Below are 17311 nucleotides of genomic sequence, written 5' to 3'. Positions count from 1 at the left end.
TTAGGATGAGACATTAATGATTACCCATGAAAAGCTCTATGAAAAAGAATGGGAACAGCCTTTCATTTGTAGGTAATGTAGCGTGCAGATCCAAGTGGCTTTTTCGCCATTCCTGTTTTGGGCAGATGCATTAAGAATAAATGCTGACAGTGAAATTTTCCACCTTTCAAAGTATGATTTTATTTTCATTATGCTGTTACTACTGGCAATACAAAAATGCACCACATTATATGCATTTTTTCATACTCATATAATAGGGAAGTCTAGTATTGATTCTGCCACTTAAGAAAATTAAACCAATTTTCCAAAGGCAGAGAAATATTATTTATCTTGTAGAGATAAGGCAACAGGGATAAATGACTTTTCTGCAATCACACAACAGAAGTAGGAATGAACATGCTCTCCTGATGTCTAGTTCTACAGCTGGACAATGCTGATTAGCAGCAAGACCCTAGATTAAAGTTTAAAATCCTTCGCTAACATGACTGTACATACAAGTGATTCGAAAATGTTACACTACTTGAAATCAGTGGAAGAGTGCTGAAAAATCAGGCCCACAATTCCTTCCTCAAACATAGACATCAAAAGTTGGTTTAAAAGAATCAATATGTCCATCAAGAAAAGGTCCATCCTAAAGGCTGGGAAATGTAAGTCAATCACCCAAACATTTGCTGAGTGATTCGCTGCACTCCAGCAGAAACAAGCATTAACATATCTTTCTCAAAAATTTTCCTTCCGGGGAGCTAAACAGATGAAAATGCTTTGCAATACATGCAGAAGAGCAATTACTATCTGAGATTTCTTGTGCTGTCAGTTTAAGGCATTGCTTAAGGAAGAACAGGCTAGTGGCATCTCTGGTATAGTCTGTAAACTCCCACCAGTGTGCATATCACAGCCCGATTTCTTCCTGGTTTGGGGGACTATACAGGGCAGGTACTGAAAATGCTATTCTTAAGAGAGCAGCATCATATCTATTATTGCGCTTCACTGCTTACAAAACCTAACCTACTATCTAGCTCAAGGGTAGTCCAATGTGCTCTTCATCATACCTCACATCTTCACAGTTTTAGTTTAAAGGGAGCTTCAATAAAGCCTTGGGCTGCTGCCAAACTTTAATCAGCTTTCTACCATCACAAGTCCTTCCCTGCAGCCTTGCCTTGGGATGCAGCTTCTGTAACAGGCCCTTCCACTCTGTTGTCTTCCCTGTGTTTTTCCCAAATTGTCTAAGAACAAGGAGCTGCATCTAGCTGTGGTTTTGTCATGATGCCAACTCCTGCTTCCAAGGAGAGATACTAGAAGCGTCTGGTCACAGAGTTTGACTCTACCACTGTGAAGTTGCTAAAGAGCTTACGCACCACCAAATAGAAACCCTGCTGCTTAAAGTGTTATCCATCCTCAAATTTTCACATGGCCAGACCTCATTTTTAGTTTATTAACTAGTTAAATTCTCTGACTCTTCTGGGAAAGCTTATACCAGTACTTCTCTCTCCTTTATCAACAATTGTTCAGACAATGTAGTTTATTGCAACAGCTTTCCCATTAAGTACTTAACTGATACAAGAACCTGGAGACTGAGTGCACATATGGACCCACGTATCCCTCCACTAGGACCGCATTCCCTTATTGCTCATTTATTTCAATAGACCCTTAAACACAAACAACAGTGGAGTACGAATAGTACTTTCTACACTAAATCACTGTAGGAGGAAAAGGAATTTTTTCTTTTTATTATCTGGTCTTTAAATAAGAGTTTTATGAGAGATGGGAGGTGGGACTGTCAAAACAACCAGATTTTACAGCTCAATCCCATATCTGCTGAAGTCAGTGGATGCTCCCACAAGTACCATAATTTTTTGGTTTACCTGGAGGATTTCCAATTCCTTTTATTGAATTCTTATTTCCATAAACACATTCCTGCTAACAGGAAGGCTCCGCTGCAAGTTTACTGATGATTTTACTGAAGGTCATTACATGTGTAACAACATAAAAGCAAGATATATCCAACTAAAATGAGGGGCTTTGGGATTACAGTTTTAAAGATTTTGAGCTGTGAGTCATACTTTTCAGGTTTTAATCAAATATTTTAACATAAAACATTTATGGCCTGAGAGATACAATAACTCAAAAGCTACTCCACAAACTGTTCTGTCACTGCAGGTTCAGCAGCTTCTCAAGGGAGCCTGTGACCGACAGCAAACTGCAGCAATCATTCACTTTCCTAATTTTAATCTGCTGCTGCATCTGAGTCAGAACACGTTTTGGCTCAAGGTATGGAGTTACTTACTCAAAAGGATTTCTGTTCCTAAGATATCTCCTACATAATAAAAGCCAAAATTCAGCTGCTGCCCTAGAGATGGCTAACATCTCCAGACATCTACACGAAGGCAACTGAGCTTGCTCACGACTGCTTAGCCTGGGCAGTACCGTGGATGTGTAGTCCTTAAGGTTCATGAGGGTTCACATACTAGGTAACTCCCATCCAGACAGTCCTTGAAGAGGAACAGGTTAGCTCATGGTGATGGTGGCAGGAAGGGGAAGACATCTTTTGACAATAATTCTGCACTAAATCACTTGACTATATTGTAAGAAAACTTGAGATAGATTTTTGTTTGCTGTTAAAGGATATTTAACCCCAAAAATTCACAGGAGAACAGCAAGTGTGAATCCATTTTTTTCAGCTTCCTTTATTGAAGCTGTCATGTTTTGCATGAAATGTTCAAAAAGCAAAAAGAAAAAGATAACTGAGACTGCAGCTCATGCCTGACCTCTGACTAACTGTTTTCAAATTTTGCTACAATTCTTGCTCTTCTTCTCTGTTAATGGGGATGTAAATAGAAATACCTTTAGCACGAGTTGGGGGAAATATTTATCCTTTAATTGCTGTTGACTTTCGTTGTGGGTGCTCCATTGATAGGAGTTTAGCATTAAGTATTTCACATTTTCAACCTAAGAGGTTGAATTATTTTATGTGCTTTTGAATCTGTGACTTGGCTGGAGGAGTTTGTAAATAGGTCATTTCCATTAGGGGCCTTGCAGGATGGCTGACAACAACTGCTCTGTTGTCGTCTTCAGTGACTGACCAGTATTGGAGTCGATGATTCCTTCATTCTCTTTGCCTGTAAATTCCCCAAAGTGACTGGGAGCTATCCCATCTGTTTCAGCAGGGGTGGGACCAAGGCCTAAAACCTAATGTAGTTTTTTTAGTACCACCAGAGACTGACTATCCTGCTGATCCATCTTAGCCATCCATCTTAGTATTTATCATCAAGATATCTTTGCACATGGTGAATCGCCACAGACCTGATCCCCTATTGTTGAGCAACAACATGAAGCAGAACTTTAAAACTCACCCCAGAGCAACCTGGTTGCGAAACCCTGGCTCTATGGCATTGATCAAGAGACATCTAGACCATGATTAATCATAACAAACAATAAAGCTGTTTACAGACAATCAACAAGCAAGGCTGCATTTGCACGATTAGCATTTTAGCTGTGTAGTTAAATCGGGAAAAAAAGCAAGCAATTAGGAAATGGTTAATTAGTTAATAATTTTTAATGACTACCTGTGGTGTTAGTAGCATGTTTTGGTTAACAGCTCATGAATCCACAAAGAACCATTTAAGATGCATCCTCCAATAACTGTATTAAAACAAGACTGGAATAATGTCAGCTACATACCTGACAGTACCATCCAATTGCTCTTTCCTTTTATAGAAAGGAGGAAGCATTACAAGAAAGCAAGGAGAGAAGAATTACATAATAAATTCAGCAGACTTTTTTTAAACACAAATTTCTAAGCTATTGCTAATGTTTTATAAATCTTTTGTTCTGTGACCATAACTGATAGCAGAATAAAAGTTACATTTTCAACTACCTGTAAAGCAAAGAAAGTGATATAGGTTCCTGAAACCAATCTGTGCTGCTTAGACTAGCAATCTAGTCTTTGGTGAGAAGAGAACTCCCTTGCCCTCTCTCCCAGGAACTTATTTGCAAAACACCTATTAAATTTCAGGTTGCATTTGAATCACAGAAGAACATACATACAATGAACAAGCTTGAAGTCACCGTAAGAACTCTAGCTCCAGGCAAGCCAGAGAATTATTCTCTGAACAAAACCTGAGGTCAAGCAACCTTCTAGAAATGAGTCTATAATAGATAATGTGGGACAAGATAGAGAGTGAGAAGGGATAAAGGGAAGGAAAGAAATATACTGAGCCTTAATTAAACACTTGTGGTGTTTTTTTCTAACAGATTTCCTTTTTGACCTAAGTGAAATTAATCCTAAAAGAATATATTGTGAATAAAACAAGTAAAGAGTTAATATATGTAATTAGCCCTTTGTGATGGCAGAAGTCTGAAATGTTTCATCACATCGGGTTTGAGCAATAGCTGGAGCTGTAGTATTAGTGCTGTGAGCACAATTTATGTGTGGAGACCTCTGCTTGAGCTGAATGCTAGTTTAAGGGCACTTTTTGTCAGAATGAGGGATAACAGCAAGTCCAGAATGAAAGTTTAAAGCATAAACTTGGGTAATTGATACCTGTTATTAACAGCTGATAGTCTAGCTAAAATTCTTGGCTTTCACAGGGCCAGCATTTTAAAATGTTAAGAACTCAAGGTGAGGAAAGTCCCTGTTTGATGGGCAAGAGAAGTGGGGATCAAACAGATTTGTATCCACAAACAAAAAGTCAGGATGTCTTTATGTATGGAATGCTTTCCACTGAACTCAGATGAAAATAAAACCATGACCCCACCTTCCCAGAAAAGTTTCCTTGGGAACCTTCAGTTAATAATTTTGGTGGGAGACAGTTTTAAACGTGCTTTGGCTATCTCCACTGAATTATCCCCAGTTGGTATTGCCAAAAGACAAGAATTTTACAAGTATTAATTATGTTCATATGCCATGGCCACCTCTGTGAACAACACAAAACTCAGGCCAGCTGAGTTAAAGAGGGAAAAGTAAGAATTCTCAGCATAGCCCATGTCTTCAAATACACAACCACATTATAGAGGGTGCGAGAAGTACAGGCTCCATCAGATTTCCAGTGCAATAAACTCTAGAATCTTACAAAGGGAAGCTGACGGTGAGGCAGCCTTGTCCTTTGTTTAATACTAACATGAGAGCCACTGATGGAATTATTTATGTGCCCCTAATACATCCCACCTGGGGAAGGGAAAAGAAATGGATCCAGAAGCCAAAAAGCAAATTTTTCAGTCTCAGCCAGGAGGCTAACTGGCAACTCTCTGTTACCTATGAAAGCCTTGTTTATACATATAAAGTAATTGTTTCCTGTCCTGACTTATACTTCATAGAAAATGTTGATGGAGAGGTGGACAATGCACTTACCTGAAAAATGGAAATGATACAATAGATTCGTAAAACCTCCAGGTAGCAACTAGATCAATTCTATTTGGGTTAGTAGCATAGTACCTCCAGGCAGCCTGAATTACAAAGGAGAGGAAAAAATTAGTGTTAGATAAAGTTGTTCCCCAGGATGACAGCAGCCAGATTGTTTCACAGAAAATAACAATGCACCTGTGTGACTATGTGGGAATTAATTACTAATCAACCATACCAAATGAGTGTCAGTATAGAGTGAAATTATTGACATTAGATTATGATCTGGGAGGGCTGTTAAAGGAGACAGGACATGAGACAGAACCACCAACATCAACAAGATATTACATTTGACTAAACTGGTTTCATTATCCTGTCTGGTATGTCTGACAGAGCTTCAAGCACTGCTTGATATCTCCAATATTTCTGGAAGTGCTTAAGCTAGTTTAGTATCTAATGTACCATCAGAGGAAATTTTGCTGAGCAATTTTCTATTTCAACATTAAGCTCCAATCAAAATTCTCGAAGCGCATACATAAAAAACACTGTAGCCAAGTTAGCTACCTGCTAAATGGAGATGCTTTAATTTAAATGTTGAATTCAATTCCCCACTCATGCCCTGCAGCCTCTTCTGTTTGCTAAGGAGTGTTTTTAATGAGAACAGGATAATATGCCACTCAGCCTGTTTCTCCTGAGGACTGGTTTGATCCCGAGCAGTCCCGAGCACCAATGCTTCAATCTGATATCACAGAAACTTTCTGTGTCCCTCTGTGGAAATGCTGCCATTTACTTCACTGCCATCAGGCTGTGCTTCACAACTACTAAGAGTAGCTCCTGTCAAATTTTGTCAGCCCCCAGACTACTAATTTTAAGCTTAATTTTCTGAATTCGTAACAAAGGTCATAATTGAAGTCCGAGTGAGCTAAGGAGTCTCTTCCCATTGAATGCTCTGATCATCCAGTAACATAACAGGAGATCCAGGGTGTGTTTCAGTTCTTACAAACCACACATACTATTTACATCATTTGCCTTGACTGAAATTGTCACTGTCTGTTGTATTACTTCTATTGCTCTTTTCACATCAATAACAACATAACTTTGTTTGCATATAAAAGCAGTTGCTCAAGGGAACTGACAAAACCTGGATTTTGGATAGACTATGTATTTGACAGCTTGTTTTCTGTGATTTTGTGGCACTGATGCAGAATTTGATTGGTTTCCAGAAGCTAGCAGATGAGACCTTTTCTTCTAAAGACACTGTTCTTCTGAAAGTAGCTCTGGGAACTGAAAGATTCCTCAAAAACTGAAAGGACCACTGGGTTATCTAGCTCATTTTGAGAAAAATGGACTCCTTTACAAACACAGCTTCTCACCTCCTGCAATGGGAAATGAGAATTTGGGCAAGGGCGAAGTGGTGGCCCTTGTTAACAATGCAACAGTCTTCATTGTGGTGGTGCAGCCCTCCCTCACACCTGGTGATCCAAGAACCAGCCAACATTTTATTCTTGCTTGCACTGCGAGAATAGCTAGCTGGTGTGCAGTGAATCGGGATGACTTGGCACTTTCCTTGTCTTTGTACGAGCACAGTGAGTTGGGCCAATCAGGTGCTCCCTGATGGCACCTGAATCCCCTGATGCCTGGAGTCACACCAGCCTGGTAAATGTCAGAACTGTACATTCTGGGAAGTACTGGAATTGTATAGTTGCTGTCTAAATATCAGGATTACATCATGTGGCTTGTGACCAGGATGGAAAATTACTGATGCCTAAAGACAATCATCTTGAGACCCTATAAACAGTGGTACCAAGGAAGGCCCTGTGAGCTCTCCTGGTCCTCAGCGGGCTGCGCCCAGTAACTCCGTCTGAGTGGGACGCTTCTCAGAGTAACTCATGAACTACCTGGGTTGATCTTCTTGAGACCCAACCTTCACCCATTGAGAAATCATTTGAGTATTTCACTGAACTCGAGGGAATTTTTATGACTCTGTGTGTGTGTGTGTGCATCTTCAAAACATTATATTCTATTACTGTGATTGTAATAGCAAATTCTTTCTAATCACTCTGTAAATGCTAAGTTAACCAGTGATTGATAGCTGCTAAATTCCTGTGATTCTCTCTCTCTCTCTGAAGCACAGAATCACAGAATGGTAGGGGTTGGAAGGGACCTCTGTGGGTCATCTAGTCCAACCCTCCTGCCGAAGCAGGGTCACCTACAGCAGACTGCACAGGACCTTGTCCAGGCGGGTCTTGAATATCTCCAGAGAAGGAGACTCCACAACCTCCCTGGGCAGCCTGTTCCAGTGCTCCGTCACCCTCAGAGGGAAGAAGTTCTTCCTCATGTTCAGACGGAACTTCCTATGCCTCAGTTTGTGCCCATTGCCCCTTTAAACTGAACTGTGAATACACCACGAATTGCTGCTAAACATATCCCTTAGATATAAACCATTGTGGTCTAAGGCCAGATCAGGATCCAGCCATATCTAGGCTCCCCTCTGAGAAGGAGTTTAGAAAGCAAGGGGGTCCAGTCCTAACCTGATGACTCAACGGGAGGGTGTCCCTTACCACTTACACTTTTCTTTTACTCTGTATAAATAATTTCCCACTCAAAACCTTCTTCAATTTTGTATTCCATTCATTTTATAAGTAATAGAGTGAACCTTGCCAATGAACTTTGTAAGATCACGTTTCTAAATTTTCAGTAAAATCTTTTCTTGCAAAAACTTTGAGTGATCATTTAAGCGACCTAGCCACTCATTCACAACATTCATACACTACCCTGTTTCAAGGAAGTGAGAGGTGGCCGCAAACCTGAATAAGTTCAGCTGCTGGCTTTCTTCTTTTCTCAAAATGTTTTTGACGATGTTGCTCCTGGACCTTCAGTGCCAGCCCTGAGCCCAAAATGCCCTGAAAGCATAGAGCAATGAAAGATTTTAGACATTTCTTACTCAGAAAAAGTGGATTAATAATGAGAGGAAACAGGTCTGTAGGTGGAGATGGATATGGCTACTTGGGACCTTTGTGCTGTTCAGCATGGCTTTTCCACTCCTCTGCTCATGAGACAAGCTTGTCATTCTCCAGGCCACAGGTCACATCAAATCATTTTAAGGTTCTCAACAGGGTTCTTGAACATCTACTGCCTTTCCAAGCTGGAGGTGTCCATGTGGTGTATTGCTTTCTAGTCTGGGTAGAGTGAAACTGTGCTTGTGTGGTAAAAGAGCTATGCTAACCATACTCTGGATTTGAGTGTGTGGGACTTCCCATCCTCTGTGAAATTCTTTCCAAGTCTGATCTAAATGAAAAATATCCTAAAATCTGGACTTGGGATGCTTTCTGCTGCTATTCGGCCCATCTCACCCAGATCTTGTCTCATTCTTACTTGAGGACGTGGTATATAAGGCAAATATTTAACCTATGTAACACAAGAGAACAAATATACTTCCAAAAGCAATATAGAGAACATATCTTTAGCAGTCAGAGCAGGATTCACCCAGCTAAATCAAAAATACCTGTACTGTCACCTGCTATCTAAATGCCCTTTAATCTTAGTGGGTAGAAACAGCGCTTCTGTGGTGGTGTCAGAGATCTCCTCTAGGAAGGCAGGGAAACAGGTGAGATGAAATGCTCTGCAGAGCTGCACTGGTTATGAAGGATGACTGCTGGTCTGTGATGATCACTCAGATGCAGATCTCTAGTTTGCAAGTGTTTAGAGATGGGTAAGATGGGCCCAACCTTAACTGTTAAAACAACAGCCCCATATCCTTTAAAAATACATCTCCTGTGGCTATGTCAACACCAGTAAAGAAACCCAGACGAGGCTACAGGCTCATGAACTGCCTTGAGATTTCACAGAATCACAGAATGTTAGGGGTTGGAAGGGACCTCTGTGGGTCATCTAGTACAACCCTCCTGCCAAAGCAGGGTCACCTACAGCAGGCTGCACAGGACCTTGTCCAGGCGGGTCTTGAATATCTCCAGAGAAGAAGACTCCACAACCTCCCTGGGCAGCCTGTTCCAGGGCTCCGTCACCCTCAGAGGGAAGAAGTTCTTCCTCACGTTCAGCTGGAATTTCCTGTGCTTCAGTTTGTGCCCATTGTCCCTTGTCCTGTCGCTGGGCAGTGCTGAAAAGAGCTTGGCCCCATCCTCCTGACACCCATCCTTCAGATATTTGTAAGCATTTATTAGGTCCCCTCGCAGCCTTCTCTTCTTCAGGCTGAACAAGCCCAGCTCCCTCAGCCTCTCCTCGTAGCAGAGATGCTCTAGTCCCCTCACCATCCTTGTAGCCATCCGCTGGACTCCCTCCAGTAGCTCCTCATCTTTCTTGAACTGGGGAGCCCAGAACTGGACACAGTACTCCAGATGGGGCCTCACTAGGGCAGTGTAGAGGGCAAGGACAACTTCCCTCGACCTGCTGGCCACACTCTTCTTGATGCACCCCAGGATCCTATTGGCCTCCTTGGCAGCCAGGGCACACTGCTGGCTCATGGTCAACCTGTCGTCCACCAGGACACACAGGTCCCTCTCCACAGAGCTGCTCTCCAGCAGGTCTGCCCCAGATTTTGCAGACTCTTCACTTGCTGTACTAATTTTGTCCCATGCCAACGAGCACTTTCTCAGAAAATGCTTGCACATGGTTCGAGGAGTATATTCCCATTCAGCTCTCTGCAAAGTTTGGAAGAAAGAGTTTCATTTATTGATATAGCCCAGCTCAAGCATCTAAATCACTTCTAAAAAAGGGATTTTTATTTGATTAGCAGTTTTAATCACTTTCATTTTTTGCAAGAGCACAGTGCTGGGCTGTGCCTAACAGAGGAGGGGAAGGTACTTACTGCAGGAAGAGCAAAGAAGGAAACTCCAATGAGAGAGAACGTAGCTGCAATCAGCCGTCCCTCCCATGTTTTGGGGGTCTTGTCGCCATACCCGATTGTAGCGAGGGTGATCTGTGGGCAGAATGACCAGGACTTTCCATAAGAAAAACAAAGCCACCAGCTCTGCTTTAAATGTCACAATGAAACCTGCATAATTCACTTAGCTCTGTGGGTGCTCATGTTCAGCTTCTTAAAACAGAGTCTCAATGATGGGCCAATCAATTTTTTTAATGGCGTCATCGTCCAGAGGCATTGCACGAGGGAGAATGGGTTTAGCCTTAAAGCAGCTGCCTCTCTAGGATGCATTTGCTGAAAAGGGACTGCTTGTGACACCGCACATAGAGTGAGTCTCCTGCCCACCATCAGTGCACAGTTAGGAATGGTACTGGCTAGTTTACCGCTTGCAGAGCTTTAAGAAACAGTCAGGGCTACCTCTCTCTGAAGTCTCAGTCCCTGTGAAACAAAGACAACTTTGTGAAAACTTACTCCTTTCCTGCACGATTGGTAATTTCCAGCTGTGTACTTTTTCTCTAACTAGATGTCCTGGATATGCAAGGATATGAAAATATCCAGGTGTTCTGTGCAACACTTTGGACCTTTTGATTAATAATGGAGCGGAGGGATCTTGCTATTTATGAGTGAACTGCAGTAAATAAATAAACATGCTGCTGAATTTTAGTCACAGCATGATATAGACTCCCCTAACTATTGGTAGTAAAGCAATGTGAATTCTGTCTACCAGGTCGCAGGAATATTTTGTGATCAAATGAAAGTGGTGCAAACCAATAGTCCTGTCTTCATGAGAAGAGACAGGAACAAATGTATCATAGGTCCCTCTTGCTCAGTATCCTACCACCAATGGCGTTCACATAATGATTCTTAGGGAATGCATGTAAGACAAAAAAGAATTGAGTTATCCTTTCCAGAGACATTTTGGACTTGTTAATTTTCATGCCATTACTCATTGCCTGATGCTCCAATCTATCTAGATGCTTCTGCAATGTCTCTGTCCCCCAAAAGAGTCAGTAGCACCTCCCAGTTTGGCCAGCTCTGGTTTTGTCGTTTTCTGAGGGATGTAGCTCTCACAGGCAGGATACTGCTGTCATGAGAGCCAGGTCTCCCATAGGCATAGGTTCTGCCAGTGCAGTTGTACCTAAAGAGACATTCCTCTATAAGTGAGGTTTCCCAGAAACCAAGAGCACAGACTGTTTTCTGAAAGGGTTTAAGCATCTAAGGGCTTTTTTCTGACTGAAAATCAACGAGTATGTATTCTATTAATTGTTGGGGCATCCCTACAGTGGTAATGCTATACCAGTAACATGCTCCTCACTCAAATTTAGCAGCATTTATACTATAATACTAAACAGCAACACTTTCGCTCTTCTTAGAAACAAAGTTCTTAAGATGGGGATAAGGTATTTCTGGAGTTACTTACCAGCCCCCACCACAGTGCATCTGCATAGGTTTCAAACTCTTCCTTCATCTCCACCCCGTTAGCATCCTTTTCAGGAACATCTTTTTCGACCAGATAAACAAGAAACGAGGATAGGATGAGTGTCAGGAACCCGATGTACCAAGCAGTGATGAGTTCCTGCAAAAGCAACAGATGGACAATGGAGTGGATGAAAGCAGTCTCAATATCCACAGCGACAGAGTAAACGTCAGGAGAAGAGAGAAACACTGAGGATAACAGCAGAGCTGTCACTGCTGGCTTGGTCACAGCTCAACAGTTATTGGGAAATAATGCAGAGATTGACAAGAATTAGCCCTTATGTGGAATCTTCCTTAGGAACAGCTTGGAGCAATCTGCAGTTGCAGTTCTGCATAGAGCTGGGTTAAGGACTTAGTTGCACACATAACACACAGTGCTGCAGGGCTCTGTCCCTGTCATTGACTCTTCCCATTCCTGCTGCCCCTATGCTTGGTCAGTCTTGGCAGGCAAATCAACAGCTCTGCCCTCTCCCTGCCTCCATAAAGCCAAGGCTGCAGAATGTAGTTGCTTCTCTTTAGGCATATAAAAGCAGGTTTTGAGGTATGATCTCACCACAAATTAATGCAATAAGAACAGACCTTGAAAATCATCTGTGTGAAAACAAACGTGAGAGAGAGGGACTACAGTGGAGTGTGTGGCTAATACTACAGAGGTGGGAGATGCATCAACCCAAGTTCAAATCCTAGCAATGTCTCAAGCAAAGCAGAAACTTTTTTGGTGAAGGTCTTCCAGGTGGGTGAAAAATCAATATTCCTTTTGTTTTCTCAGAACTGCATTTAAAAAAAGAAAAAAAAAGGTAGTAGCTGAGAATTTAATAATTGAGTCTTGAGACAAGTCAGCTTTCTTGGCTGATTTCTGGTGTGCAACCACAGAAGGCTAACCTTGTTATCAAAATTGTCTCTTTGGTGTCTCCAATGAAGCAAAGTTTTTGCAACACCTTTTTATATCCTGCCGCCAGCTGAGGTCCAAAGGGTGGTGGCTGGCAATCGAACGAGGAACATTCAAATGAAATCCCACACAATGAAGCCTTAAAAAATTTCTAATCAATCTATTTGGCACATAGATTTCTTCCATGATCCCAGTTTCCTGAGAAACATTTTTGACATAAGTGTTTATGTGCCACCTGCCTTGTAGCAAGTTTGTATGGGGAAGAAAGAGAATTTGGTATGAAATGAAGCAGGGTGGGTATCCCTATCAGCCACTACAAAGAAGGAAAGTCTAATTATGCTGTGCCAGCTGGCATTTTAATTTTCAAAAGCCCCTAAAATGTCAGAAATGTCATTCATGGATAAGAAAGAGCAGTATGTAGCACAAAGCATACGCAATTCTTCTGCACCCTGTGCAGATGAGAAACCTCATCTAGAGAATTTTTATGCAGATAGTTTTTAACTTGCAATAATGTTTCGTGAGAATGCAAGAACACAACGTGTCTGTCTGGTGTGAGACAGGATGTGTCTGACTATAGCATCAAGTTAGACTGAGCAAAGATGATTTTAGAAACTTTGCCTGTCTGGGTTCACTCTCTGTGCATTTTTGTATTGCCTGACCCATGCTTCTAAAAAGAAATTACACCAATATCTCTCTCTGAAACCATATTTCTGTTAACCAAATTCTTTCCTTCCCTCCAGAGTCCTGCTCCATCTGTTGACCAGATAAGTCTGAGAAGCCACTACAAATATTTTGTAAATACAGAAGCATTTCTGTTAAAGATTGCAACATACTTCACCATTAAAAGGATGTCCCTACTCTCATTCAGTGTAAAGGCAAAATTCCTGTTGTAACAAGCGTGGGAATGAACACTCTCTCTTGTCACTTCACAGCACCACTATTCACTAGGGAAGGGTAAAACAAGGGGTAGAAATCGTTCAGGGAACGGAAGACAGAATAAAGCTGAAAGGAGAAAACTATTGCTTGAACTACTAGACATAATCCCAAGGCATTGCTGTGCCTGTGCAACCCACCTCTTTCCCTTCAGTCTCTTCCCCAAGAGCCAGCTAAGCCCTGCAAGTTCCTCACTTACTTTGCTATGTGCACAAATGGCTGATCCCAAAAGTTTCCATGTACCGCCCCGCCTGTCCATTCGGAGCATCCGTAGGATCTGAAGGAAGCGGAGGCTTCTGAGAGAAGTGGCCAGAACATTGCCCTGGTTCCCAACAGCAACCACTGGCACTGAAGCAATCAGCACAAAGATATCTGCAAGCGAAAAGAACAAAGCCTGCCAACAAAAGTGGCCCCATCACCTGCTTCTTAATCCCATCTGCTTGTGCTCCAAATTTCCCCAGGCAAATTTTATAGCTGCCTGAAAATGCCTTCTCATGTCAATTAAACAGATATCTGCATCTGCCACACAGTTGGCATCATGCGCAGAACCCACCAGAAAGCCTCATAATCTATTTACAGATCGTTGCACTGGACTTGAGACACTGTCTGAGCTAGCTTAGGAATGTACAGAAACAGTGTTCGAATGCTGACAGAAAAACAACCTTCAATTAATCTGTCACACAAGAATACCCTAGTGAACAGGTCAGCAGATAAGAAATGCAGTTTTTGATAGTGCATCTAGTATTTTGATCTTTTGTCTGAGTTTTTCCATTAAGATCTCAAAGCCAGTACATTATTTTTTGTAAGAACTCACAGGGCCAATTCGGTGATTAACTGAAGAGGTTTGAAATGAAAATCACATGGCTGCTTCTTGTTTTATTTCTTCTTCTTACTTTCCTTGTTTTCCCCCTGCTTTTTGATCCTATATATTTACAAGAAAAAAATGGTACCAAAGGGCCTCAAATGTTCTCCAGGCACTCAGTCCTTAAATTGTCTTCATATGGTATTTCCAGCTAAAAAAGTAACACTGAATGGATTTCAGATTTATTTACTTTCAGTCATTCTCAAAACAAACCTGTGCCAGTGGAAACCAAGAGATACGTTAATAAATCCAGTAGGATCTTTTCTGTTCTTTACCCAAATATCAATGAAGATTCATTCTCAGAAATGAGATGACACTTTTAAAAAGAAGCCATGAGACAGTATCAATCCCACTTGCTCACACCATGCTCTACTGCTTTCACAATGCTATTAGAAGTATCAGAAGTATTTATACAACAGTAGCACCCAAAGGAACACTGCTAAATGGAAAATGGCACAGATGCACAAAGAAAATTTGTTCCAATTTTGTCTATCATATAGACTCACAAGATGAACAAAACGAGGGAGAGGGAAGAGGGTAGCATGTATTCATATAACCGTAGCACCGCAGGTCCCCAGAGTGCTGTGTGCTGTACAAATAAAGAACAAAGAGTTAATGCTTGGCCTGAAGAGCATCAAAATAAATGAGGGGGTCCTAGAAACAACGAACAAATCTGGATGTGCATAAATGAGGGGGTCCTAGAAACAACGAACAAATCTGGATGTGAATGACAAGTTCTCAGGGCAGAGTGAGCTCCTGACTGTTGGCTAGTTGGTTTGTGGACATAAAGGGGAGTTTTAGCAGGGGATTCAAGCATGAATAATGGGCAGTTTTATGACATTTGTAGGCAGTGCCTTCCAAGTCTGAAATGCAACATGGTTGAAATTACAAAGATACGTCTTTGCAAATGCAGACCAACATTTCAAAGGTAAAACACAATATATGAATATGAAAGAAGGCTGGAGAAGACGGCACAGTGTTGGGATCGGAAGTGGTTTGAAACTGAAGGCACTATTTTGCGATGAGCTTAAGAAAAATGCAGTGGGACTCAGCACAAGAAAAATGTGTTTCAAGAGTGGAAGGATCCATTTTTTTTCTCATTAACCAGCCCCCTGAAAGTCTCTTGAATGAATCATTATAGTCCAGTACGTTAGATAACTACGCCAAGCAGGACACAGGTCTTAGCACAAAGAGTTCATTGCACCACCATTCACTGGTTCTTGAACATCTCCCTAAACTGGCTTAGAAGGAAAAGGACATAATGGGGAAAACAGTACTAGGGAGCATGTGCTTACCCAGCATGCACAAAGGCTTCCTGGCAAATTTGAGTCTCCCCCTCCATCCCTTGTAGCGACAGCAACACCCAGCAGCCCAGATTCTTAAGGCAAATTCTGCTCCAAAGATGAAAATGGCAAAAGTTTCCTGTATCAAAGACACAAACTATATCATTAGACTGGTGACAAGTTTTGCAGTAATTCTGGTCACATGGAGATAGCTGAAGGAAGCAGATGAAGTGCAAGTGTTGAGGTGTGTGTGAGAGAGGAAAAAAGTGGGGAGGAGAATACAGGTTGATGCAAGTGGCAAGGCGAAATGGGACATAGCCCACTAAGTACTCTGCAGAAATCTTGAGTAAATGTGAAGTGCTTACCCTGCCTTGATGGAAAGGCAATTACTTCACAAAAAGACCTCCTATTGCACATGAAATGAGAAGATAGATGTGACTGGTGACTACAAAGTCCCCAGTACACTGTATGTCCACACCCCGGGGTTATGCATCAGCAGCTCATTCATGCAGCCCGTAGAGGCAGGGACAGGATACAATATATTCATATGGTCATAAATTTAAGGTGATGATAAAGGCATGTATAAGAAAAATTTAAGGCATATATTATCCCCTTAAATTTCTGATGCATGGAAGAATGGGATTTTCCACCTTGCTTAAGAACCCTTCTAAGCATGCGAAGGGAATGGGGAGGAAAGAGCTTCTCTGAGGTGTTCAGTGGAGATGGGCCAAGGGCAACACTGGGCACACAGCTACTTTTCCTCTCTGTGAACAGCTGGCAAGGAGGAAAGTGGGATCTTTCCTGATGCTCATACCCACAGCTGCTAGGCATTTCTGAAAACTGCCAAGAGCCACATAAAAGCAAGCACAGGAGAAGGAAAAATAACCTCAGGCTTTTTCAAATGGGAAAATACTGGTCTAAGCAGGGTAACAGGAACCAAAAGAAAGTTTCACATTCCCTAGGGGATGAGAGTGTTTTCATACAGGTACTTTTTGAACAGGAACATGCAAGGGGAATTCACCTTTCGTTCCTTTTGGCATTTAGTTCTTGCTCGGATCTATACGTGTCTCTGGGGGTACAAGGGGAAATGGAAGTGGAGATCCCAGAACTACTCTTGCTGTGCAGTTTCCCTAGAGATGCTTTTCTACAGGGCTAGGTTAATTGAAAGGTTGCATTCTCTATTTCACGACAGCTATGGCAGCAGAGGAAGTTCTTTGTCAAGGTCATTTTAATAACTTGATGAATACTTCATGTTTATATTTAGTGAGGGTTTTTTTCCTATTTTTTTCTTCTTCCGCCAAATGGGAGGCTTACAGAAATACAGTCCTGAGAATGAACTCCAGCATTTATAAAACAAGCATGCTGGAAACACAGATCAAGCAATATATTTGTTGCAAATACGTTTTCTCTCACGGATAGTCATCGGAGACAACTGCTTGCAGCAATATCATACATGCTGCTTTTGGGCACAAGCATGAGTCTAATTCTGATGACCTCCACTGAAAGAACTGGTTGGACTAGATGCTCCACAGAGGTCCCTTCCAACCCCTACCATTTTGTGATTCTGAGAAATGCTGGGATTGGTAGAATACTCCAAAATGAATCAAAATTGTTGAAAGATCCCCAAAAAACGAGCTATTAAAAGTGCTCA

General features: G+C 41.8%; 1 protein-coding gene across 2 annotated transcripts in view; it reads right to left on the bottom strand.

Moving 5' to 3' along the window:
* KCNQ3 (potassium voltage-gated channel subfamily Q member 3) overlaps positions 1–17311 on the bottom strand; it is a 227161-nt gene that overhangs the window by 22881 nt on the left and 186969 nt on the right. For both annotated transcript variants that reach the window (XM_075415536.1, XM_075415537.1), the window contains exons 3-9: positions 15673–15799; positions 13715–13887; positions 11638–11793; positions 10164–10274; positions 8146–8241; positions 5348–5442; positions 3679–3705 (exon numbers count right to left, since the gene is read on the bottom strand). In XM_075415536.1, coding sequence (XP_075271651.1) covers positions 3679–3705; positions 5348–5442; positions 8146–8241; positions 10164–10274; positions 11638–11793; positions 13715–13887; positions 15673–15799 — 785 coding nt within the window. The remainder of the gene's footprint in view (positions 1–3678; positions 3706–5347; positions 5443–8145; positions 8242–10163; positions 10275–11637; positions 11794–13714; positions 13888–15672; positions 15800–17311) is intronic.

This window comes from Opisthocomus hoazin, chromosome 3 (genome assembly GCF_030867145.1).
Source record: "Opisthocomus hoazin isolate bOpiHoa1 chromosome 3, bOpiHoa1.hap1, whole genome shotgun sequence".
Lineage (NCBI taxonomy): Eukaryota > Metazoa > Chordata > Aves > Opisthocomiformes > Opisthocomidae > Opisthocomus > Opisthocomus hoazin.
This window is presented reverse-complemented; position numbering and strand designations above follow the sequence as displayed.